The 21,103-nt window shown below is 46.0% G+C and overlaps 2 protein-coding genes across 4 annotated transcripts in view; one reads left to right on the forward strand and one right to left on the reverse strand.

The window, feature by feature from the left end:
• SNX8 (sorting nexin 8) overlaps positions 1-8,429 on the forward strand; it is a 43,554-nt gene extending 35,125 nt beyond the window's left edge. Inside the window, exons 8-11 of one of the 2 annotated variants that reach the window (XM_029049575.2) lie at positions 829-897; positions 2,089-2,238; positions 2,711-2,860; positions 4,227-8,429. In XM_029049575.2, the coding sequence (XP_028905408.1) occupies positions 829-897; positions 2,089-2,238; positions 2,711-2,860; positions 4,227-4,340 (483 nt within the window). In that variant the 3' untranslated portion in view covers positions 4,341-8,429. The remainder of the gene's footprint in view (positions 1-828; positions 898-2,088; positions 2,239-2,710; positions 2,861-4,226) is intronic. The other variant, XM_029049583.2, reaches the window with a different exon arrangement.
• A 472-nt stretch (positions 8,430-8,901) lies between these two features.
• On the reverse strand, positions 8,902-21,071 carry NUDT1 (nudix hydrolase 1). Of its 2 annotated transcripts, none has more exons than XM_029049622.2 (4): positions 20,990-21,071; positions 17,326-17,481; positions 12,025-12,170; positions 8,902-9,387 (listed from the first exon to the last, which is right to left on the reverse strand). In XM_029049622.2, the coding sequence occupies exons 2-4, from the start codon at positions 17,475-17,477 to the stop codon at positions 9,215-9,217; spliced, it is 471 nt and encodes a 156-aa protein (XP_028905455.1). In that variant the 5' UTR covers positions 17,478-17,481; positions 20,990-21,071; the 3' UTR covers positions 8,902-9,214. The 2 variants fall into 2 exon arrangements, with proteins under 2 accessions (XP_028905455.1, XP_028905448.1); XM_029049615.2 differs by lacking the exon at positions 20,990-21,071 and adding an exon at positions 20,250-20,285.
• Between the last annotated feature and the right edge of the window lie 32 nt (positions 21,072-21,103).

A 21,103-nucleotide genomic window follows, 5' to 3' on the forward strand; every position in this document is an offset into this window, starting at 1 on the left:
GTACATGTTTGCCTGTCTTCACATACCTCTCCTGCCTCTTTTTTTCCCTTCTCTTCTTAGACCACTTGCCCTATTGGTGTCTCACTTTGAACTCCAGAAAACAGGGTCACTTGACTTCTGAATCCCTCTTCACCCAGGGATCTTACTCTGAGAAACATTGAGTCAGAGCCTACTTGGAATTATTTTCTTTTCTAATAGCACAGACTGTTTCTAAAGACTCATAAATGCCCAACCTGTAACAGGGATAAATATTAATATAACTACTTCTAAAGCCAAGTAAAAATATCCCATCTTTTTTTTTTTAAAAAAAAAAAAACACTTCTATGCTCTACAGTTTACCTAATCCAGACAAATCTTCTCTCCTCCACTCCTCTTAAGAGCGACTTAGGTATGACCATCTTTTACTTTCCACAATGTTGACACCACCTGCACAAATGCTAGTACATAATATAAATGCAGCAAATGGTTGCATTTCTAAGCATCAGCTATTTAAAATTGTTTCTGCTCTGGGAGGTTTTTTCCCGCTTTTCCCTGCAGTCCAGGATTTTAAGTGGGAGCTGGCTAAAAATAGCCCCCTCCTCCAGGATCAAGTGCCTCTCTGCCCTGTGCCGAAGGGGCTCGATAAATGCTGCTGAGAATGTAGTTCTGAAAAGTACAGTGTTGCAGTGCGATTGGACTAGCCGATCCCCTACTTGAACCCTCATATGGTATGGTGGATGGATGGAGGTGTGGGAAATGAAGTAGGGCAGAACTGGGTTTCATGAGCTGTGATGGAGATTCTGATAGGGTCAGGGTAATACACTGATTAATTGACCCCTTGTTTTCTAGGGTAAACAGGAAGAGAATGATGTTGTGGAGAAGTTGAACCTTTTTCTGGATTTGCTCCAGTCCTATAAAGTGAGTTTTGGCTGTTCCCTAGCCAGTAGGAGAACTTCTGGGAATGATCTTATGATCTATCTGGGTGTAGCTCCAAGAAAATTGGAAAACTGGTTGAAAAGCCAGTCTTGGAGCAAACTGGGCATCCTGAGAAGTTGAATATGATATCATGTCCCTGGCGAGCTCTGCAGCGTGACTGGTCTGTTCTTGTCTTCATGGCAGTAGTCCTGGCTTGCAGCCTTCCCAAGGAGTTCAGATTTCTCTACTGTTTTGGACATTCTAGGAACTAACCGGCTTTTTCTTTGAGGACTGTGTTTTGGGGATGCTTTAGGAATCTATGGGTTAAAGCCCAGCCTTTCCCTCCCTGACACTTGGTGAAAGGCACAGATCAAATTAGTTTTATGTTTTTTCTGCCCCTTCAGAGTCAGTAGAATTGGCCCAGGTTAAAAATTGACTCATAAATTTGAACAGGCTGCAAAATCTTTGCTAGGGTTTTGAAATTTACCGGCTTGAGAGCTGTCGATTTGAGAACTGTTGAGCATTGTTAGTCTGAAGAAGTATTAGTGTTGTGGTTTTGGATACAGTTTTGTTTAAAATTTTTATTTTTACTTTCCCCTTGCCTGAGGTTGGGTGGTTTTGGTTTTTTTCCCCCTTGAATGGGTGGGGGAGTATTGTTTGGGTGAGCACTCTGCCTAATTTTCTATAAATTCTGAGCTGTCGAACCTAAATTTATTTGTTCATCTGCAAGGCTGGCTTGCAGCTAACAAACTATGAGATTTGAGGGTCAAACCAGAGCCAATATATCTTGGCATAGTTTTAAGCTTTGGAATTGTACCTTAGTCACCTGGTCTGTGCCTGGGAGAGGTCCGTCTGTTCCTCCATTTCATGACCACACAGTGACTCAAATACGACTTTCTTCAGGTTTAGGAGGAAAAAAGCGATTTCTTTTTTAAGTCTCCCATGCTGAAGAATTAATAGACCGTATTTTTAAGGTGTTTTCAGTCAGTGCATGTACTTCCTACACATTTCTGAATATACCCTCCCCCCCAACCTTCTCCTCCCCCTCCCCTTTCAGCAGGCTTTCCTGCCCAAGAAGGGAACTGAAAGCAGAGTAAGCAGGTGGCTCAGTAACTTCTCTTGGCCTTGGATTGCACTGGGGTTGATGGCTGGGGTTCAGTGAATGAATACCCCTTGTCTCCTTTCCCACTGCAGGATCTGTGCGAGAGGCATGAAAAGGGAGTGCTACACAAGCACCAGCGAGCTTTGCACAAGTATAGCATGATGAAGAAGCAGATGATGAGTGCCACAGTGCAGAACAGGGAACCAGAGTCCGTGGAGCAGCTGGAGTCCCGAATTGTGGAGGTAGCACAGTCAATCCAGGGTGGGGATAAAGTTGAGGGGGGAAGCCAGGCAACGGGGGGGTGTATATCTAGAGAAGCTGTTTAGTAAACACGTCTTCTCTCGGGTTAAGTGGTGTTTCTGAACCGGGGTTTGAGTGACATTGGCCTACATTGGTGTTGGGTTTTCTGGCCGAGTTGCCTACGAAGTGTGTGGTTAACAAGTACTACTGCTGTCAAAATTAGATATCTTGTGCATCGTGTATCTGGAGTGTTTTGTGGTTTTGTTTTTTTCCATTTGCCTTCCAACCTCTCCCCAGCAATTTTTTTTCCCCCCTCACGTGACTCTCATTAAACGAAAGCTGCTCCAAGGTAATTGGACTGAAAAGAGACATTGGGCCTGCCCTTTGGGACGATGTTCACGGGTCATAAACGAGGCTTTCCTCCTCCCCTAAGTTGCTTTCGGGAAACAGGCTCACCAAGATTTATTTTTTCAGCAAGAAAATGCAATCCAGACCATGGAGCTCCGGAACTACTTCTCTTTGTACTGCCTGCATCAAGAGACACAGCTAATCCATGTATACCTGCCTCTGACATCCCACATTTTAGGAGCCTTTGTCAATTCTCAAATCCAGGGCCACAAAGAGGCAAGTGCTTTTCTATTGCTCTTTCTCTGTACTGTGCAATTTAGAGGGATCCTATTAAACGACAGAGGAGATCACTTTTTTTCCTCAGTTATTCTATCTGTGGGCCTGAGGTTACTGGCAATTGGTCTTTTTTTCAGAATTTATAGTCAAAGATTATTTTTGCAGAGTCAGAGGAGAAGGTAGTGGAAGCCTAAGATGAGTTGGGAAACAAAGCATAATAATTAATTTTCCAAAAGCTTCCCAAGGAGAAAGTAAAACAAGTCCCTACTACTGCTTCTCAAGGAGGGGAGTTCTTATTCCTGTGAAGGAAAGCATCTTAAATAATCTCTGTGGGTTTTGTAACTTGGATTCAGTCCATAGGTGCACTTTGTTTCTCCAATAATGTGAGGGTTGTGTTCTTCCAGGACGCCATATTTAGGAAAATTAGTGTTGTGCTACTCCAGATTGGCTTACATTGTCCGAGGAACTTCCCTTAAATTCTGCCATTCTGTTCTAGCTAAAGCGCATAGTGAAAATATGTTCTGGCAGAACTGAGTGTTCTTGGCTTGTCCATTTTCTCCCCTCCGAGGTACAAAACCCCCTTCATTATTTTCCCAGACTTTTGCTTGTTAATAGATTATTTGTTGGGGTTGATGTCTAGCAAGGTCCTGGGTATCCAGTGGACACCTGGTTATTTCTTGTTGACAGCCTTGTTTGAGTTGCTTGAATCAGTAGCAGTTGACTGAATAAACAAAATAGCAAAAGCCTGAATAGCAAATGTGTGGAGCAACTGTACTCTCCCAAGTGCCTAGTACAATGCTCTGCACACAGTGTGTGCTCAATAAATACGATTGAACTGGAAATGATCAAAAAAGAAAGTGAAAAAGAATAGGTATAATTGGTGCCTCTTCTGGGATGTTCTCCCATTGTCATCTGATACTCTGTTGGCGTTGTTCATGAAAGTCTCAGGTGAGATGTGGTTGCTTTATTGACCAAAGGCTACCCAGGCTTGCGCTGGGAAATGCCCCTCTTTCTGGGTTTGCAAGAGAATCACCCAAGTCCCTTAAGAAAGGACAGTCAGATTCCCTTATGTGTAAGGGAGCATTCAGTTATATTGTACTCTCCCCAGTGCTTAGTACAGTGCTCTGCACACAGTAAGCGCTCAGTAAATATGATGGACTGACTGACTGAGAATTCAGACTACAGGGGTATGTTTCTCTTGATGTTTTGGTTCTTAGAGGATTCTGAAAGCAGCCAATTCCTCCATCTCCCTCTTCTATTAAGGTGGGATTGGAGCAAGTGTCCTAACAGGGTAGTGGCCCATAATCACGTGATCTTCTTTTCTCTCCTCGTCCTCTTCCATTCCCCCCAACCCTTTCTCCTCCAGATGAGTAAAGTTTGGAATGAATTGAAGCCCAAGTTAAGCTGCCTCTTCGTTGGACCCAACAACATGCCAACTCCACCACGGTCACCACAGGAGGACAACTTATTCTCCCATTAGTGCCTGGAAAGGACTATCTGGGCAGGGGCATTCTGACTAAAATGGGACTTCTAAATAGTATCTTTTCCTTCCCAGAATATAATTGCCACTCTGAGGGGCTCTCCAGTTTAAACCGATTGGAACTTGAGCATAAAAGCGTCATTCTCTAAATGGCAATCCCTTCTGTTTCCACCCCTTTTATTTTCCAGTGCTCAAGGACAAGGCTGTGGGGCAGGTGGGGGCAATGGGAATGCTTTGGGATGCGGGTTGCCGGGGACTGTAGGCCCGTTCATGTTTTGTACTGCCTGGTCTCCTTACCTTCCCCACATCCCCAAATGTACACACTCGGACATTCCAGGCAAGAGACAACTGACCTCCTATGGAAGTAGCATTGTCCCACTGCCTCTACCCTCTGGGCCCCAGAGACTAAGGAAGGAGTTTGTGTAAGAAAAGACATCAGGGAGAGCGTTAGCCTCCTGGAAACAAATGAATGAAGGTATTTTGCAACTTTCAGGACTTATTCCTTAGGCAGGATTAACTTCTTGGGTGAGATAATGGCAGTATTTTTTCTTTCAAGGAGACTTTTTACAGTGACAGGTGTGGAAAGTGAGAGATGTAATGCTACAGAAAACTTCTGCGCGAATTCATCCACTTGGAATTTTTTTTTTATACTGTATGAAGGTGTAGGAATTGGGGAAGTGTAGGGGATTCTGTCGGTGCAGGAAGCCAGTCGGAAGACACAAAGAGTGTCCATGGAGTGAGCAACAAGCAATATTCTTGGCAGCTCAACACGTGGTAGGAACTTGAGTGTCGATGAGACTCGTGTCTTTTGTTTGGTGAAGGTCCACATGCTCCCCACTACTTGTTCTCTGTTGAGTGACCCTGGTAGGATGCTTCCCGTGACATGTGCTTAACAGATAAACTCGATTAACGTTTAATAATGTGCAAATCTATCATGTGCTAAGAGCGCGTGAATTCTTTCTAATGCTGCCACTTTCTCCGTCTCTTCTTGGCAGCCAGTATAGGAGGCTGCAAACTGAACCATTAATTGGAAGGGTGGGGTGAGAGAAATGAGAAAATCAGAGGAATGTTATTTAAGTTGTGCCTTAAAATATATTGGCCTTAATAAGAGGGAATTTGTGTCCCTGTGGTTTTAAGACTCATTTCCAGATGACACACCACCTGGGTGAGGTAGTGGAACATTCCTCTCCACTTCACTCTCTCCTCTCTCTAGCCCAGCTCTGCTCAGTGAGGTGTACTATGGAGACTTTCACATCTGTTTCCACCTTATGATGAAGAGTCATTGCTATGAGTCTGTGATTGGTAGGTATGAACCGGACTAGAGAAATAGTATAGTTCTAAAATTCTCCGTGGGATATTTTTTTCTAGGTTTGAAAATGGGCCAAATATTTCTTAGAGTTACTCTGATTTCATTTGCTTAAAAAAAAAGTCAAAATAAGAAAACCCCCTTCCGGAGCAGTTGTATTTCCTTAAGAGAACCCTTGTGAACCTTTGCCTGAATTAAAGAGGATGCAAATTTGCAGCATGGAGACTTGTAGGTGAAAATGGAAGGCCACAAGTTTCTATAGCTTGTAGTGGCAAGGATCAAAATAAGCAAAAAGTACCTGACTTATGCAAACAAGCTAACTCACATTTTTGGTACAGAGAGGTCTTTCTACATAGGAAACAGATGGGGCCACAGGGGCAAGTTGGCATCTTTGGCCTCACCCCCTGGAGGCGTAGCCAGGCCATTCACTGCCCCCACACTTCTGGGGGAGCAGGCCAGGATGGACAAGGCCCCCTACACCCTGTGGCCTGACTTCAGAGCTCCGGTCTAAGGATCGCTTGGATTAAAACACTAACAGCTTTTGGATCCTTAACTAGAAGCCGTGGTTGACTGAATGTTCTTATTTTCATAGGAATGCCAAGTAGCAGGCCTTTGTAAATGCAAAATAATCCAGCCACATTTCAAATACCAGGTCGTGGTATATTTCTCCTGTAGGACTGGTGCATTTCTCCGCTGTTTAATTAGCCTACTTGGAGGATGGAAGATTCAGAATGTCAGCGAGTCGTGATAAAGGACTGGAGTTGCTGTTTTAAGAATGATCTGCCCCAAAGCTCTCGGCTACTCTGACTATAGCAACTTGCATAAAAACTTTCTACATTCTTGCCTTCTACTAATCCTGTAAAGAAACCAGTACCATACGACTTTGGCCGCAGCAATACTGCTCTTTGGCGCCGCTCCCTTTATTTCTGTGACTTGGGCCACAATGCACACATGGGGCCTTCTCCTTCCTGTCCACACGTAGCTGTCGAGTGGGCTAAATGCAGCTCCACTTCCAAATCCCCCAGGACCCCGAAACCACACATCCCTCTGCGCAGTGTTCGGTGTGTTGTGGAGCGCCCAACTCGTCCCTATAGGATATAGGCTGCGGTGGGAGAGCGCATTCTAGGAAAGTCCAAACGTGACCGTCTTCCAGGTGTTTGGTCCGTGGAGGGGAGGGATGAGGGAGCTGGGCTGGTGTTCTCTCTCCTGTATTACCATCACACATAACTGTAAACAACATGTGCCATAAGGAAATGAAGATGTCCAGAAAAACCTCTGGTCACCAAATGCCATTATTTTGAAGACAATTTGCCAAATGCGACAAAACAGTAAAGGAAGGTAGGTTATCTGAGATAAATCTGCTCACTCCTGAGAATTGTGGCACCAAAGAGTTACTCGAGAACCTTGCTGAAAATAACCATTTTTGTACTACTCTCAATGCCTCGGAAGCTGGTAGAGCAGGGTTTGAGTGAAAAAATTTGACAAGGTAGGACATTATTTTCTCAGGAGTATCTAGAATGTGTTCGAAAGGCAAGATTTGTAGTTCGCAGGAAGATGGCTGCTATCCATTTCTGTGAGCAACCCTGCTGCCAAGTTAGAAGGCTGGTAGATGGTGACACAACCAGTTTTATAGGAAGGAGTTTCTTACCAAAAAAAAAAAAGGCAATAACAAAACCCAAACGTTTCCCAGTCTGTGTTGGAGAGATGTTTCCACGTCCCACTTGATAACTGCACAAGGCAGTATTTTGCTCAGTGGTCTTGCTCATTTCCAGTTCATTTGCTTCTTTTTCTGGAACTTGTAGAGAAATTTAGAGTGCATGTAAATTTGAGACTGACTGCCCTAATGTCACAGTTTATTTTTCATTGTGATGGAGTGGTCATCTTACTGTATGGGATGGTATCTGAGGGCTACAATGGGAATGGTTTGCTCCCCTTTAGTGAGCAAGTCGAGGGTGGCTGCGAAGGCTGGAGGGAGGCCTTGACCTCGGGACCTAAGGTGGACTGGAGGCCTTTGCTGGTCCCTCAGCAGCAGAAGCCCAGTGTCTTGGATCCCAGAATGGATAAATTTCCCAAACGGTGCTGTAGAAGTCTCTCATTCCCATGAAATCCCTTCGGGAAGCATGGCTACTTGTTGCCGTGGTTTACTGCACGGAAAAGTGTCCAAATCTGGTAAATAGGGAATTTTACTGAATTGTCCTGACTGTGGGACTGGACCTGCCATTCAGTCAGGGATCTGTGTTCTATCACAGGTTCATTGCCAGGAGCAACTTTTGGCAATCATGCTTTTGGAAATTTTTCCTTACATATTTCTTTGTAGGGGAAACAAGCCTCATTTCCCTAAACTTTCTATCCACTTGGAGATGCAGATTCCTGACAAATGGAAATCAGAGGATGGAACATGAAAACGTATGCCGAATATCCTATTTTGGAGGATTTGGTCATGAATTCCCACCCATCCTTTGAAAACTCTGACTTTTCAGTGATACTTAAAGAAAGCCCTCTCTACATATTCTTTGGCTGCAAGGGTTGCTGTAGAACAGGCTTGTTGAAGAAAATTTGATGGGAGGAGGGGAAGTTGATCTGACAAAATGAAGATTTCCTTTGCAGCTGACATCATTCTTGCTTTGCTCAACTAGTTTCATGTATGAAGCACTTTATCAAACTGCAGGAATTAGTTATTACTACAGCTGATAAACTGGAAATGTTTACAAATGATTACATTCCAAAACTATCGAAACCTATATATGAACAAATGTTATTAAAATGTATTTTCAAGAAATGTATATATGTGTAAATCCCTGTGTGAGTCCAGCTGACTTATTCTGCTGCATATTCTAGGTTTGAGATGGTCAGTCTTTCGCGTAGATCAAACGAACAGGTACCAGTTCATCTCAGAAAATGAAGGAACCAGATTAGCTGTGTTTGTATGGAAGATGAGGCCCTGAAGCTCCTTCGGTTGAGCAGCCACAGGCCTGGAAGTGCCCTGCATCATTCACCACATCAACAGGAAAGTGGCGATGCCAAAACCCACAGCTCCCAGCCTGGAGAACGCTCCACTTTGTTCTCAGCGATTGCTGCCCCCAAACCCCGTCTGGTGTGGGTTATTAGTCTGCCCTTTTACTCGTCTACAGTATTCTGGCACTTAAAATGAACTTGGACCGGCAGCACAGGCTAGCATTTCCCATCCTTTTCCGCGTGAAACATATAAAACCCCAACAAAATTGTCACATTTTCCCTCATCCTCCGTTATAGTGCTCTTTCAGGTGGATAGAGAAAATCATTCATTCAATAGTATTTATTGAGCGCTTACTATGTGCAGAGCACTGTACTAAGCGCTTGGAATGTACAAATAGGTAACAGAGACGGTCCCTTCCCTTTGACGGGCTTACGGTCTAATCGGGGGAGACGGATAGACAAGAACAATAGCAAAATTATGTCTGAAAAGCTAAAAGAGTCATTGGCTAAAATAGGCACAACTGGGCCAGCAGTTTGAAATGCTTACTAGACTGTTTCCTGAGCTAGGGGTTGGGTGAGTCCAGTGGTAAAAGGGAAAGGTGTTTAACTTCCCTTAGACTGTTTCCACTTCATTCAGGGTGTAGTCCAGGATGACATCGTGCCCTTGAAACTTAAAGTATCCCCGGAACTTCTTCTTTTGGAGCAGCAGTGGAAACCAGTAGATGTCATCTGGCCACATTTCACTGAAAGGCACCTGATCCAGTTTGAACCATTGAGGACGCATTTCTGTACCAGCAGGAGAAAGAAAAGAAAAAGGGGTTAGAAGGATGACTTTTGGCAAAGTAACTCTGGCTGCTCACTCACTCATTGGTTCGTCCATTCAGTTGTATTTATTGAGTGCTTACTGTGTGCAGAGCACTGTACTAAGCGCTTGGAAAGCACAATTCGGCAACAGAGACAATCCCTACCCAACAACGTGCTCACAGTCTAGCAGGCGGAGACAGACAACAAAACAAGTAGGCTCAATAGCATCAAAATAAACAGAATTATAGATACACATCATTAATAAAATAATAGAATAATAAATATGTCCAAATACAAGTGCTGTGGGGCAGGAAAGGGGGTAGAGCAGAGGGAGGGAGTAGGCGACTGGGGAGGGGAGGAAGAGCAGAGGAAAAAGGGGGGGCTCAGTCTGGGAAGGCCTCCTGGAGGAGGTGAGCTCTCTATAGGGCTTTGAAGGGGGGAAGAGAGCTAGTTTGGCAGATGTGAGGAGGGAGGGTATTGCAGGACAGAGGTAGGACTTGGGCCAGGGGTCGACAGAGGGACAGGTGAGAACGAGGCACAGGGAGGAGGGTAGCGGCGGCAGAGGAGCGGAGTGAGCGGGCTGGGCTGGGTTGTCAAAGGAGAGAGGGAGGTGAGGTAGGTGGAGGCAAGGTGATGGAGAGCTTTGAAGCCAACAGTGAGTTTTTGTTTGATATGGAGGTGGAGAGACAACCACTGGAGCTTTCTGAGGAGGGACGTGACATTCCCAGAGCATTTCTGTAGGAAGATAACCTGGGCAGCAGAGTGAAGTATAGACTGAAGCAGGAAGAGAAAGGAGGTTGGGAGATCAGAAAGAAGGCTGATGCAGTAATCCAGTCGGGATATGATGAGAGCTTGTACCCACAAGGTAGCGGTTTGGATGAAGAGGAAAGGACGGATCTTGGCGATGTGAATGTGAGACTGGAAGTTTCTGGTGACGGATTGGATGTGTGGGGTGAATGAGAGAGAGCACAGTCAAGGACGTCACCAAGGTTGCGGGCTTGTGAGATGTGAAGGATGCTAGTGCCACCCATAGTGAAGGGAAAGTCAGGGAGAGGACGGGGTTTAGGAGGGACGATAAGGAGGTCAGTCTTAAACATGTTGAGTTTTAGGTGGCGGGCGGACATCCAGGTGGAGATGTCCTGAAGGCATGAGGAGATACGAACAAGGGAGGAGATGTAGATTTGGGTGTCATCGGTGTAGAGATGATAGTTGAAGCCCTGGGAACAAATGAGTTCACCTAGGGAGTGAGTACAGATGGAGAACAGAGGGAATCAAGAACAGACCCTTGAGGAACCCCTACAGTTAGGGGATGGGAGAGGGAGGAGGAGCCCGTGAAGGAGATTGAGAATGAAGGGCCAGAGAGATGAGAGGAGAACCAGGAGAGGACAGAGTCTATAAAGCCAAGGTTGGATAATTTGTTGAGAAGAAGGAGATGGTCGACAGTGTCAAAGGCAGCCGAGAGGTCGAGGAGGATTAGGATAGAGTAGGAGCCGTTGCATTTGACGAGGAGGAGGTCATTGGTGACCTTTGAGAAGGCAGTTTCGGTGGAGTTGGGGGGGGGGGGGGCGAAGCCAGATTGCAGGGGTGTCCAGAGGGGGTCCAGGAGAGAGTCGGAGTTGAGGAATTCGAGGCAGCGAGTGTAGACGACTTGGGGCAAGTCAGTGAAGAGTATTTGAGCACATACTGTGTGGAGAACACGGTATTAAGTGGTTGGAAAAGTAGAAAAGATTCAGTAATAGGATCAGTAGACCTGATCCTTGCCCTCAAAGAGATTGCACACTAGCAAGAGAAGCAGATGTTTGAATAAATTACAGGTAGGAAGAAGGAAGGAGGGCTATGTATAGGAGTTAGCACTTAAATAATGGGGAACGTGAGAGGTGGACAGTAGTGCTACAGCAGCTGGTGGGTACAAGGGCTTAGGTGTAGTGTCTTGAGCAATTTCCATATCGCAGGCTTAGCCCATCCCCTGCTAAGGTGATAAAATTGGAAAAAACCAACCCTCTAGAGAGCAGAAACTACGGTATTGCTTCAAAAACTTGGGTTTCCTGGCAAGTTAGTGGAATGAAGCCTCTTTTCTATATGAGATGTGGGATCAGAAGGTGAAAGGAGAGAGAGGGATTTCTTGACCCTAAAAGTCACATAAAGCCATCTTTAAAAATTTTGAGAGCAGCAGATATAGAAGACCTGGTTCACAGGGTGCTTATAGGAGAAGCAATTTGCACACCCATTCCTGGTCACTCTCCCCAAAATTTTAGGGTGGTGGTTTTTTAATTGCCAATCCTCCACATTGAAAGTTTTATAATAGTGGATTGGAATTGAGCTAGTTCTTTAGAAGTGGGTAGGACAGTGAACTAGCCCAGAAGGGACATTTTTAGAGGAGGGTAGAGGGGAAACTGCTGCAGAAAGCATTATCTGAAAGTCCATTAAGAGTCACTCTTTGACTTTAAAGGAATTTAAGAGAGATCCCAGTGGCTGAAGAATCACAGTTTATTCCCGGATTAAATCAAGATTGGAGCAAGGAGTTAAAAGGAAACAGAGGCTCTCCTTAACTGAAATCCCCACTTGAATCAGTCCCCTTGCCCTGAGTAGCAGAAAGAAATCCTTCCTGTGAATGCTTACCATCACTCTCAGTTGGATTTCCATGGAAACTATCTGTGCGGAAGACATGGACATCCATTAGCTCAGAGTTGCCAAGGAATTCAAATGTGATGTGACCTATCTTCTGTAAGGTGTCCACTGTCAGCCCACTCTCCTCCAGTAATTCCCTATGGGAGGACAGGACAAAAGCATATAATTTACAAGCTGCACCACCAATTGTAATAATGCCTTGAATTTATAGAGCGCTGGTGTTCCCAAAACACTTTTCACAAAACTTACCTCACTTAAGCCCCACCACCCTATAAGGTAGGCAGAAGCAGGCATTATCCCATTTTACAGAGGGGAAACAGGCCCACAAATAGCACAGCAGGGACAAGGACTCCAATCTCCTAAGGCCCTTCCTTGCTTTTTCCCTCTACATACACTGAGTTATGCTGGTATAAGGGCAGCAAGGAAAATGACAAACTTCTGCTTGAGTGGGACTGAGCTATAAATCAAGGGAGCTGTCAGACGCTTTAAGACACCATAAAATGAACAGATTTGGGCAATAAATGTTTCATCCTGCATGGCTGCTGTGTTCCAGAATCATGGCCTGATGAATTTTCAAGACATCTGGGTCACGGCCATTGCCCCGTCCTGATGCTACCTTATAATGCAAACTCCACCTCTATGTGGCCAGTCAGCCCCATTCCTCTTATGAGGGAGGTCCTTCCGACATGATTACCAGTCACTCTGGCTACAGGAAGCGAACACGAGAATGCCTACCTCAGGAAACAGTGAAAAACGTCCCTTCTCTCCCTCTACCTCACCCTTGGGCGGCCTAGGCTGATTTTCAAAATTAATGTACTACGGCGCTTTGTCGGCAATAGCATTTATTGAGCTCCTCTGCTTACTAGCTAATGGCCATGAGACGTATCTCCTCAGAACCATCCTCTTATTCTTGAAACCCATTTGGTCTTTCATTCTTCTCCCTGGGTTATCTCCGAATGCACAGACTCTCTCTAGAGGAGCCTCGAAGATTTTCAGGGTTCCCAGGCCTAAGGAGACCCTGTCTGGGTGCAGAAGGAGGGGCTGTTGATTGACAGTTGCTCTATTTTATTAATCATTCTATGTATAAGGACATGGGCAAAGTCTGATATGTACAAATATCTTATCTTTGAGATTGAACCGCTCTATCAGCCCAGATGAAAATACTATAGAGGAACTAGAAGGAATTTCACCTCATGAGAACACAGGTCTGGGTGACACAAATCCCATCCAAATTAGTCCGAGTCAGTTGGTAATGTGAGAAAAGCTGCTCAGTCTTTCTCCCCTGCATCGGTTTCCCCATTTGTGGGGACAAAAAAAGTGACAGGAGAACATTCTTGACACGTTTTCCTACATTTATTTTTCTCTCACAAAAAAACAAATTAATAAGGTTTAGCTTTTTGTAGTTCTGTGGAAAGTGTGTGTTTTTTTTAAACCAAGGATCTCAAAAGCACAATAGAACCACAAAGTATAATGACTTTCTGCAGTGCAGCTTCCCTGATTTCAGCAACAAGCAGTCAGGGAAGCTGTTTTGCTCATTAAAACAATCCATTAGATTAAATGGTAGTATTTAAATTAATGCACTTGCCAGTTTGTAATCTTCTCTGACCTTTCTGTTGAGGCTGAGAAATGATATTCTCCCATCTGCTGCCTAAACTCTGCCATCTCAGATGTAGAGACCTAAGTGATGTTTTGAAAGCTGGAATCTAGTCATATGAGATGGTTAATTAAAATTAGACTTGCCCTAAAAGTAAATTTTTTTTTTCTTTTGAGGGGGTGGGGAAATGGGTCCTCAGCTAACTGTTATGGGAGTGCTCAGCAGGGGTGCTGGCCTCTCAAGCAGCAGGCTGATGGCTCTCATTTTTTAAAATTACATGCTGATTTAATGTTTTGACTAATTTTAGTTAGTCTTCCTGGAGTATGTGGCAGTGTTTGAAACATCAATAATTTCCTCAGTGACAGAGCTAAAAGCTCCATTTCCCGAGCTGGGATAATTAGACAGACGACGGTAACACCGCACTGTTTCCTAAAGTATTTGATTGTATGTCTGCACTGTTTAGCTCCCTAGACGGCAGATGGAGGAGTAATGGGTAATAAATTCAACGTGAAATACTAAGCCGATAAGTGCTTCTGTTAGCAAAGGGAGACAGAAAAATCAGAACCACAAACAGCTTGATCAATCACCCCTTTTGGCCACCTACCACTCTCAGGGGAGCATGCATTACTCCATCTGCACTACCCAATAGGTGGAGAGTACTCTCTAGATAAAAAGCTCATAGCACGGTCACCTTTTAAGTCTCACAGGCGAGAAAGTTCAGTCATATTTGTGGCTTGTTAAGTGCTTACTGTGAGCCAAGCACTGTACTAAGTGCTGGGTAGGTACAAAATAATCAGGTCCCACACGGGGCTCAGAGTCTTAGGTAGAAGGGACAATAGGGATTGAATCTTCATTTTGCAGAGGAGGGAAATGAGCCACAGAGAAGTTAAGGAACTCGCCCAAGGTCACAGCAGGCACCTCGCAGAGGCGAGACTAGAATCCAGGTCCTCTGACTTCCAGGCCTGGGCATTTTCCACTAGATCACACTACTTCTCAACAGCAGCTCCATTTCGGATCTCCGATAACCAAGTGCCCACAAACGATGGGACATCCAATCCACTAATGTTAAATCCTTAACAGTTCAGGCACTGTTCATACCAATCACCGATATGGCAAGAAAGGCATCAGTGGAGGCAGCCCCACCATCCTCTCCCTGACTTTACCCCTGAAGGAGCATTCAGGACCCAAGTCATCTGGGGGAGGCATTTTTTCTCTGTGTTTGGGTTGGGGATGGATCCCAGGAGGCCTAAACCCTTTCTATGAGAGATGGATTCTCCCTGATCAAAAACCATCTCCTCAGATTGACTTTGTCTGGCTGTTGACTGTTCCAGTCAGACAGTGACTAACTGCGGTCTGGTCGGAATCTCCCCCTTCCCAGAGACCGTCTCCACTGAAAGGGGAGGATTTGTTCGACAGAAATGTCTCAGATGGGCCCCTCATGACTCCAAAATGCAGGAAGTGCTCGGGATCAGAACGATCACACTGAGGGGACAGGGGAAGATCCCTGGAATTTCTGAGGTGTCAGATGGTTTACCTGAATCGATCCTGCAGTCTGATAATGCAGTTACAAAGTAGGGCTGGATACTTCCAATCCCACTGGGTTACAGAACTGATCAAACTGATGTGGTGATGAAATGAGATGAGATGAAGGCTTTATGAAGATATCTCTCTCCAAGAGGCCTTCCCTAAGACCTCTTTTCCTTTTCTCCCACTCCCTTCTGCGTCACACTGACTCGTTCCCTTTATTCGCCCTCACCCCCAGCCCCAGAATACTTATGTTCATATCTGCAATTTATATTAATGTGCCCATTGTGGGCAGGGAATGTGTCTGTGACATTAGGTTGTACTCTCCCAAGCATTCAGTACAGTTCTCTGCGCACAGTAAATACTGTATTCAATAAATACAACCGATTGATTGACTCAGATGGGCTAATACAAACAAACCGCAGGCCCCTGGTAATGTCGGCTCCAGTGAATGACAAAACTTCTGCGCGAGAACTGCTGCTTGTGTAACTAAAATAATTGTGCCTCGGTAAGCCTCAATTTTTAATTCCAGAAGAGTCCCAGTGGTCCAAGCTCACCCACTCATGCTCAGAATTACTTAAGAACTACTTGCAAAATCTCTCCAAAGGACTAGACACGTACCGTCCGAAGAGATAAACTACGCCGGCTGAAAGAAAAAGAAATTCAAGTCTCATTCCTCCAGAGAACCATCAGACGCGAGTCTTTGTGCACACAACCTAAAACTCAAATGCACCTTCACTCTCTGAAACTCCAATTAATTAGCTCCCAACAACAGAGGATTCTCAGTCAGCTTCGGGCTGAAACCTGCAACCACGATCATCTGAGTCCCTGAGGTCTGAGGAGGGAGCTGCTGGTGCATGAAGAGAGCGAATGATGACTGGATGGGTGGGGAAGGACGAGGCAGAGAAAAGAAGGTAATAGTGCTTCAGGAAGGACTTGATTGGAAAACTGTCATGGCTCACTTTATAAACATGAAATTATTCATTATGATTTTACGTCTACAAAGTAGCTTTACAGGCTTCCAGCCAAGAACGTCTAAGTATTATTAGCCTTTAATAGGATAATTGAGGCCTTATAGGAAGTTAGATAGGAAGCAGTTTAATTAACAAACAACTCTGAACAAAGATTGCTTTAATTGCCCTTATAATGTGGCCTGGTGATATCAAGGACAAACCCACTACGGCTTCCTAAATCACAAAGTGGCAGTGTCTTCCTGGAGGAGTTCATCTCCTTCTGTATCTGTTTCCTCATCTGTAAAACCTTCCTTTTACAGAAGAAAATAGGTAAATAAGTGCTTAAAAGATACTGGGTGAGTGGCTCTATTATTTACTAATAGTATAGATAGGCACTTACCCACCGCCAACTATATTTTTGGATCTAAAGGGAGAGAAGCTCTAAGGAAAAGTTTCCGAAAGAGTAAGTGGGAGACTTCTGATTCTACGTGGTTTGCAAATTACAGATCACAGTCAACTCTTGATTATTCAGGGTTATCAATCCTGAACATTCCTAATTGAACATTTATGGAGTGCAGGGAACTGTCCCAAGAGCTTGGGAGAGTACAATTTAACAGAGCCGGTAGACATGTTCCCTACCCACAAGAAGCCTGCGGTCAAGAGGGGGAGACAGACATTAAGATAAATGATGGATATGGACCTAAGTGCTGTGGGGCTGAGAGTGGGTGAATAAAGGGTACACATCCAAGTGCAAGGGTTGTGGATTATCCAGTTTTAGAATCTCTGTCACTACTGACCTTTTCACCATTTTACCAGAGTGAGAGCAAGCAAAAGGGAAGATGAACTCATTGCAATCAATCAATGATATTCATTGAGCACTTACTGTGTGTGAAGCACTGTGAAAAGCCACTGGGAGCATAAAATACAGCAGAATTAGTAGACATATGCCCCACCCACAAGGAGCTTATTGTATAGAGGCTCACTGTGGTCAGGGAAGCTCTACTACTAAAATATTTCATTGTAAAAAGACAATCAGGAGGGAAAACAGACAGATGGATTTCCCTGCTGAGTGAGGATGAAACCTCACTGGTACCCATTCCTTTTCTCTGAAGAAAAATCCAATGTGCTTCCTCCTCCTTTAGGGCCCCAGAAGCTTCTATTCACGCCTGCCTGTTTCCTGGACACATTCCCCAAACTGGGCCAAGCTTGCTCTACTCTCACCTCTTGGCTCCTTCCTCGATGGTCTCCCCGTCTTGCACCTTTCCCCCGAAGCCATTCCATCGCCCGGCTCCGAAGCCACGTTTTTTATATCCGAGGAGAACTTCCTGTCGTTTCACAACCAGGACCAAGGTGAAGAGCCTGGATGAGAACATGTTCCTGTAGGATGAGAAAACGAATAAAAGAAAAACTATAGAATATGAGAAGTTATGCCAGGCATAAAGGGGATGGAAGGAACCAATGACATTAAATTAGAACCCACAATGGGTTAGCTGGTGCACAGCTAACATTTTTTTTAAGTCACAAAAACGTTCAGATCATGTCTCCCCACTCTTCAAGAACCTCCAATGGCTGTTCATTCACCTCCATATCAAACAGAAACCCCTTAACAATGGCTTTAAAACACTCAATCGGCTCGCCCCATCCTACCTCCGCTCACTAATCTACTACAGCCCAGCCTCTAGCACCAGCTTGCTCACTGTGCCCCCATCTCATCGCCGACCCCTTTTCCACATCCTCCCCATAGCCTAGAACTACCTACCTCCCCCTCCATATATGCCAGATCACTGTGACTGTGGGGAAGTCACTTGACTTCTCTGTGCCTCAGTTACCTCATCTATAAAATGGGGATTAACTGTGAGCCTCACGTGGGACACCCGATTACCCTGTATCTACCCCAGCGCTTAGAACAGTGCTCTGCACATAGTAAGTGCTTAACAAATACCAACCTTATTATTATTATTATTACCTTCAAAGCATTCCTTCCTAAGCTCACATCTCCTCCAAGCAGCATTCCCTGATTAAGCCTTCTTTTTCCCCAGCTCACTCTCCCTTTGGCGTCACCGATGCACTTCAATCTGTGACCTCTGAACATTCGATATTTGCTCCACCCCAATCCTACAGCATTTACGTACAAATCTTTCAATGATAAATTATTTATTTATTGATATTAATGTCTGTCTCCCCCCTGAGCTGTTAGCTCATTATGGGCAGGGAACGTTACTGTGAATACTGTTGTACTGCAGTCTCCCAAGCGCTTACTTGAGTGCTCTGCCCATAGTAGGTGCTCAATAAATATAACTGATAGTCTGGGAAGGTTTGCAAGACTGCATTTCAGAGCTCCCTGCTTTATCTAAGTGCTGACAGAGTGCAGAGGAATTCTCTCCGTGGTAGTTCTTAGAATGTTTGGCTAGTGTAAATCACCTGGCTAATTCTCCCCACAACTCTTCAGCTGCTAGGGAAGTAACACGGCCTAGTGGATAGAGCCCGGGCATGGGAGTCAGAAGGACCTGGGTTCTAATCTTGGCTTTGCCACTCGTCTGCTGAGTGCCCTGGGACAAGTCACTTCATTTCCTCTGTGCCTCAGTTACCTGCTCTGTAAAATGGGGATTAAGACTATGAGCCTGATGGGGGATAGGAACTGTGCCCAACCCGAGTCTACCTCAGTGCTTAAAACAGTGCTTGACACCTTGTAAGTGCTAAACAAATACCATCATTATTATTATCATTATTGTTGTTCCCAAATCATCTGGTTTTTCAGAGCGAACTAAATTATTCATAAAAATGCTTCACTGGTGCTTATTCGCACGGGGGAATTCTCCTGGAAGGATGGTGCGTGGGTGAGTTGGGTAACAGGCTGAATCCATAAGGGAACAAAGGGAGACTAGAATCTCTCAGGACCACATCTTTTCTCGACTATAAACCTTAATTCTCCCCAACCAAGCAATATTCCCAGTTGACCTGGCCCAGAATAGATTTGGTGGGCACTAGCCATGCAAAAATTCACCCCTCTCCTGATGCCGAAGGGCTATTTGTAGTTCACCACCAGAGGCAGATGCTTTCCGCACATAGTAAGCACTCAATAAACATCGATGACTTATTAAATCATTAGGGTATTTAAGTTCTTTGTGCCTAGCACTGGGGTAGATCTGTGCCTCTTTATTGTTGTATTGTACTCTCCCATGTACTTAGTACAGTGCTCTGCATATAGTAAGCGCTCAATAAATACGACTGAATGAAGGGGGCACGCACCCTCGACACTGGGCCGTGGGTCCAGGGAACCTTCCCCACTTGCCTTTGGTGCAAGAGACAGTTACTAGGGGAGAGGGAGGGGCCTGAATATCACCACCCTCTGCAAACTTTCCTTAACGTTGTGGTTGGAAAGCTGGGCGCTGTGAGAGAAAAGCAACAGCGTGGCCTAATGGAAAGATCACGGGCCTGGGAGTCGGAGGACCTGGATTCCAATCACCGCTCCGCCACCAGGCTGCTGTGTGACCCTGGACAAGTCCCCTAACTTCTCCGAGCCTCAGTTCCTCATGGGTAAAATGGGGATGAAGTCTGTGAGCTCCTCGTGGGCACAGGGGCTGTGTCCAACCTGATTTTCTTGTGTTTACCCCAGCGGTGACGACGGTGCCTGGCACGTAGTAAGAGCTTGACAAATACCATCAAAGTGAAGGGATGCCGGGAGAAGCGTGGTCGGGGCCGGGGCTCACCTCCTCCGGGAGGCCTGCCCAGACTGAGCCCCTCTTTCCCTCTGCTCCTCCTCCCATCCCTTCTCCTGCCTTCTGCTAGTTCCCCTTCCCCAAAGCACTTGTGCACATTTCTATATATTATTTATTACTTTATTTATTTAATGATGTGTATATCATTACAGAGAAGCAGAGAACCAGAGAAGCAGCGTGGCTTGGGAGTCAGAGGTTCCGGGTTCTAATCCCGGCTCTGCCGCTAGTCAGCTGTGTGACCTCGGGCAAGTCGCTTAACTTCTCTGTGCCTCCAGTTACCTCATCTGTCAAATGGGGATTAAAACCGTGAGCCCCACGTGGGACCACCTGATCACCTTGTATCCCCCAGCGCTTAGAACAGTGCTTGGCATAAGCGCTTGACACATACCACAACTTATTTTTTTATATGTCTATGATTCTATTTACCTTGATGATATTATCGCCAGGCTACTCGTTCTGCTTTGCTTTGCCGTCTGACTCCCCGTGTGGACTGAGCCCGTCGTCGGGCAGGGACTGTCTGTATCTGTCGCCCAATTGTCCATCCCAAGCGCTTAGTACAGCGCTCTGCACACAGCGAGCGCTCAGTAAATACGATTGAATGAGTGAATAATAATAACGTTGGCATTTGTTAGGCGCTCTGTGCCGAGGCCTGTTCCCAACTCTGGGGTGGACAGAGGGTCATCAGGTCGCTCCGCAGGGCTCCCGGCCTTCGTCCCCCTTTTCCAGATGAGGCCACCGAGGCACCGAGAAGCGAGGCGACTTGCCCCAAGTCCCGCCGCGGAGAGGTGTGGGGGGCGGGATGAGAAGCCACGACCTCCGACGCCTAAGCCCGGCCTCTTGCCCCTCAGCCGCGCTGAAGGAAAGCAGGGAAGAGAAAGGAAGGGATGGGAAGAAGAAGAGTAGTAACGATGGCATGTGCCAAGCACGGTTCTAAGCGGTGGGCAGGATGCGAGGAGGTCATCAGGCCGTCCCACGGGGGAGGGGGCCCGGTTTTTATCCCCTTGTTACAGAGGAGGGAAGGGAGAGGCCTACGGTCAGCGAGCAGAGGGGCGGGAGGGCGGGGTGGGGCTGCGGGCGGCCCGCGGGAAGGGGGTAGAGAGGCGGAGGACGCACGGCCCCGGACCCCTCCTTCCCCCCCCAGGACCGGTCGCGGCCTACAGCGGTACCTTTTCCACCTCCTCCTCCGCCGCTCGGCCAAAGAGGGCCCGGCCCGGCAAGGCCCAGCCGCTGCTCCGCCCCCGCTCCCCGCCCCCCGCCCCGCCGCCGCCTCCGGGACCGGG

Source organism: Ornithorhynchus anatinus, chromosome 2 (assembly GCF_004115215.2).
Source record: "Ornithorhynchus anatinus isolate Pmale09 chromosome 2, mOrnAna1.pri.v4, whole genome shotgun sequence".
In the NCBI taxonomy this organism is placed as follows: domain Eukaryota; kingdom Metazoa; phylum Chordata; class Mammalia; order Monotremata; family Ornithorhynchidae; genus Ornithorhynchus; species Ornithorhynchus anatinus.

What these genes read in the sequence shown, in the direction of transcription:
- NUDT1 (XM_029049622.2), bottom strand. Translation starts at nt 17,477, where the DNA reads ATGTTCTCATCCAGGCTCTTCACCTTGGTCCTGGTTGTGAAACGACAG. An exon ending in ATCGAGGAAGGAGCCAAGAG is followed by an intron (nt 12,171 to 17,325) that starts GTGAGAGTAGAG and finishes GTCCTCCCATAG; the next exon opens with GGAATTACTGGAGGAGAGTG. An exon ending in AAATCCAACTGAGAGTGATG is followed by an intron (nt 9,388 to 12,024) that starts GTAAGCATTCAC and finishes CTGCTGGTACAG; the next exon opens with AAATGCGTCCTCAATGGTTC.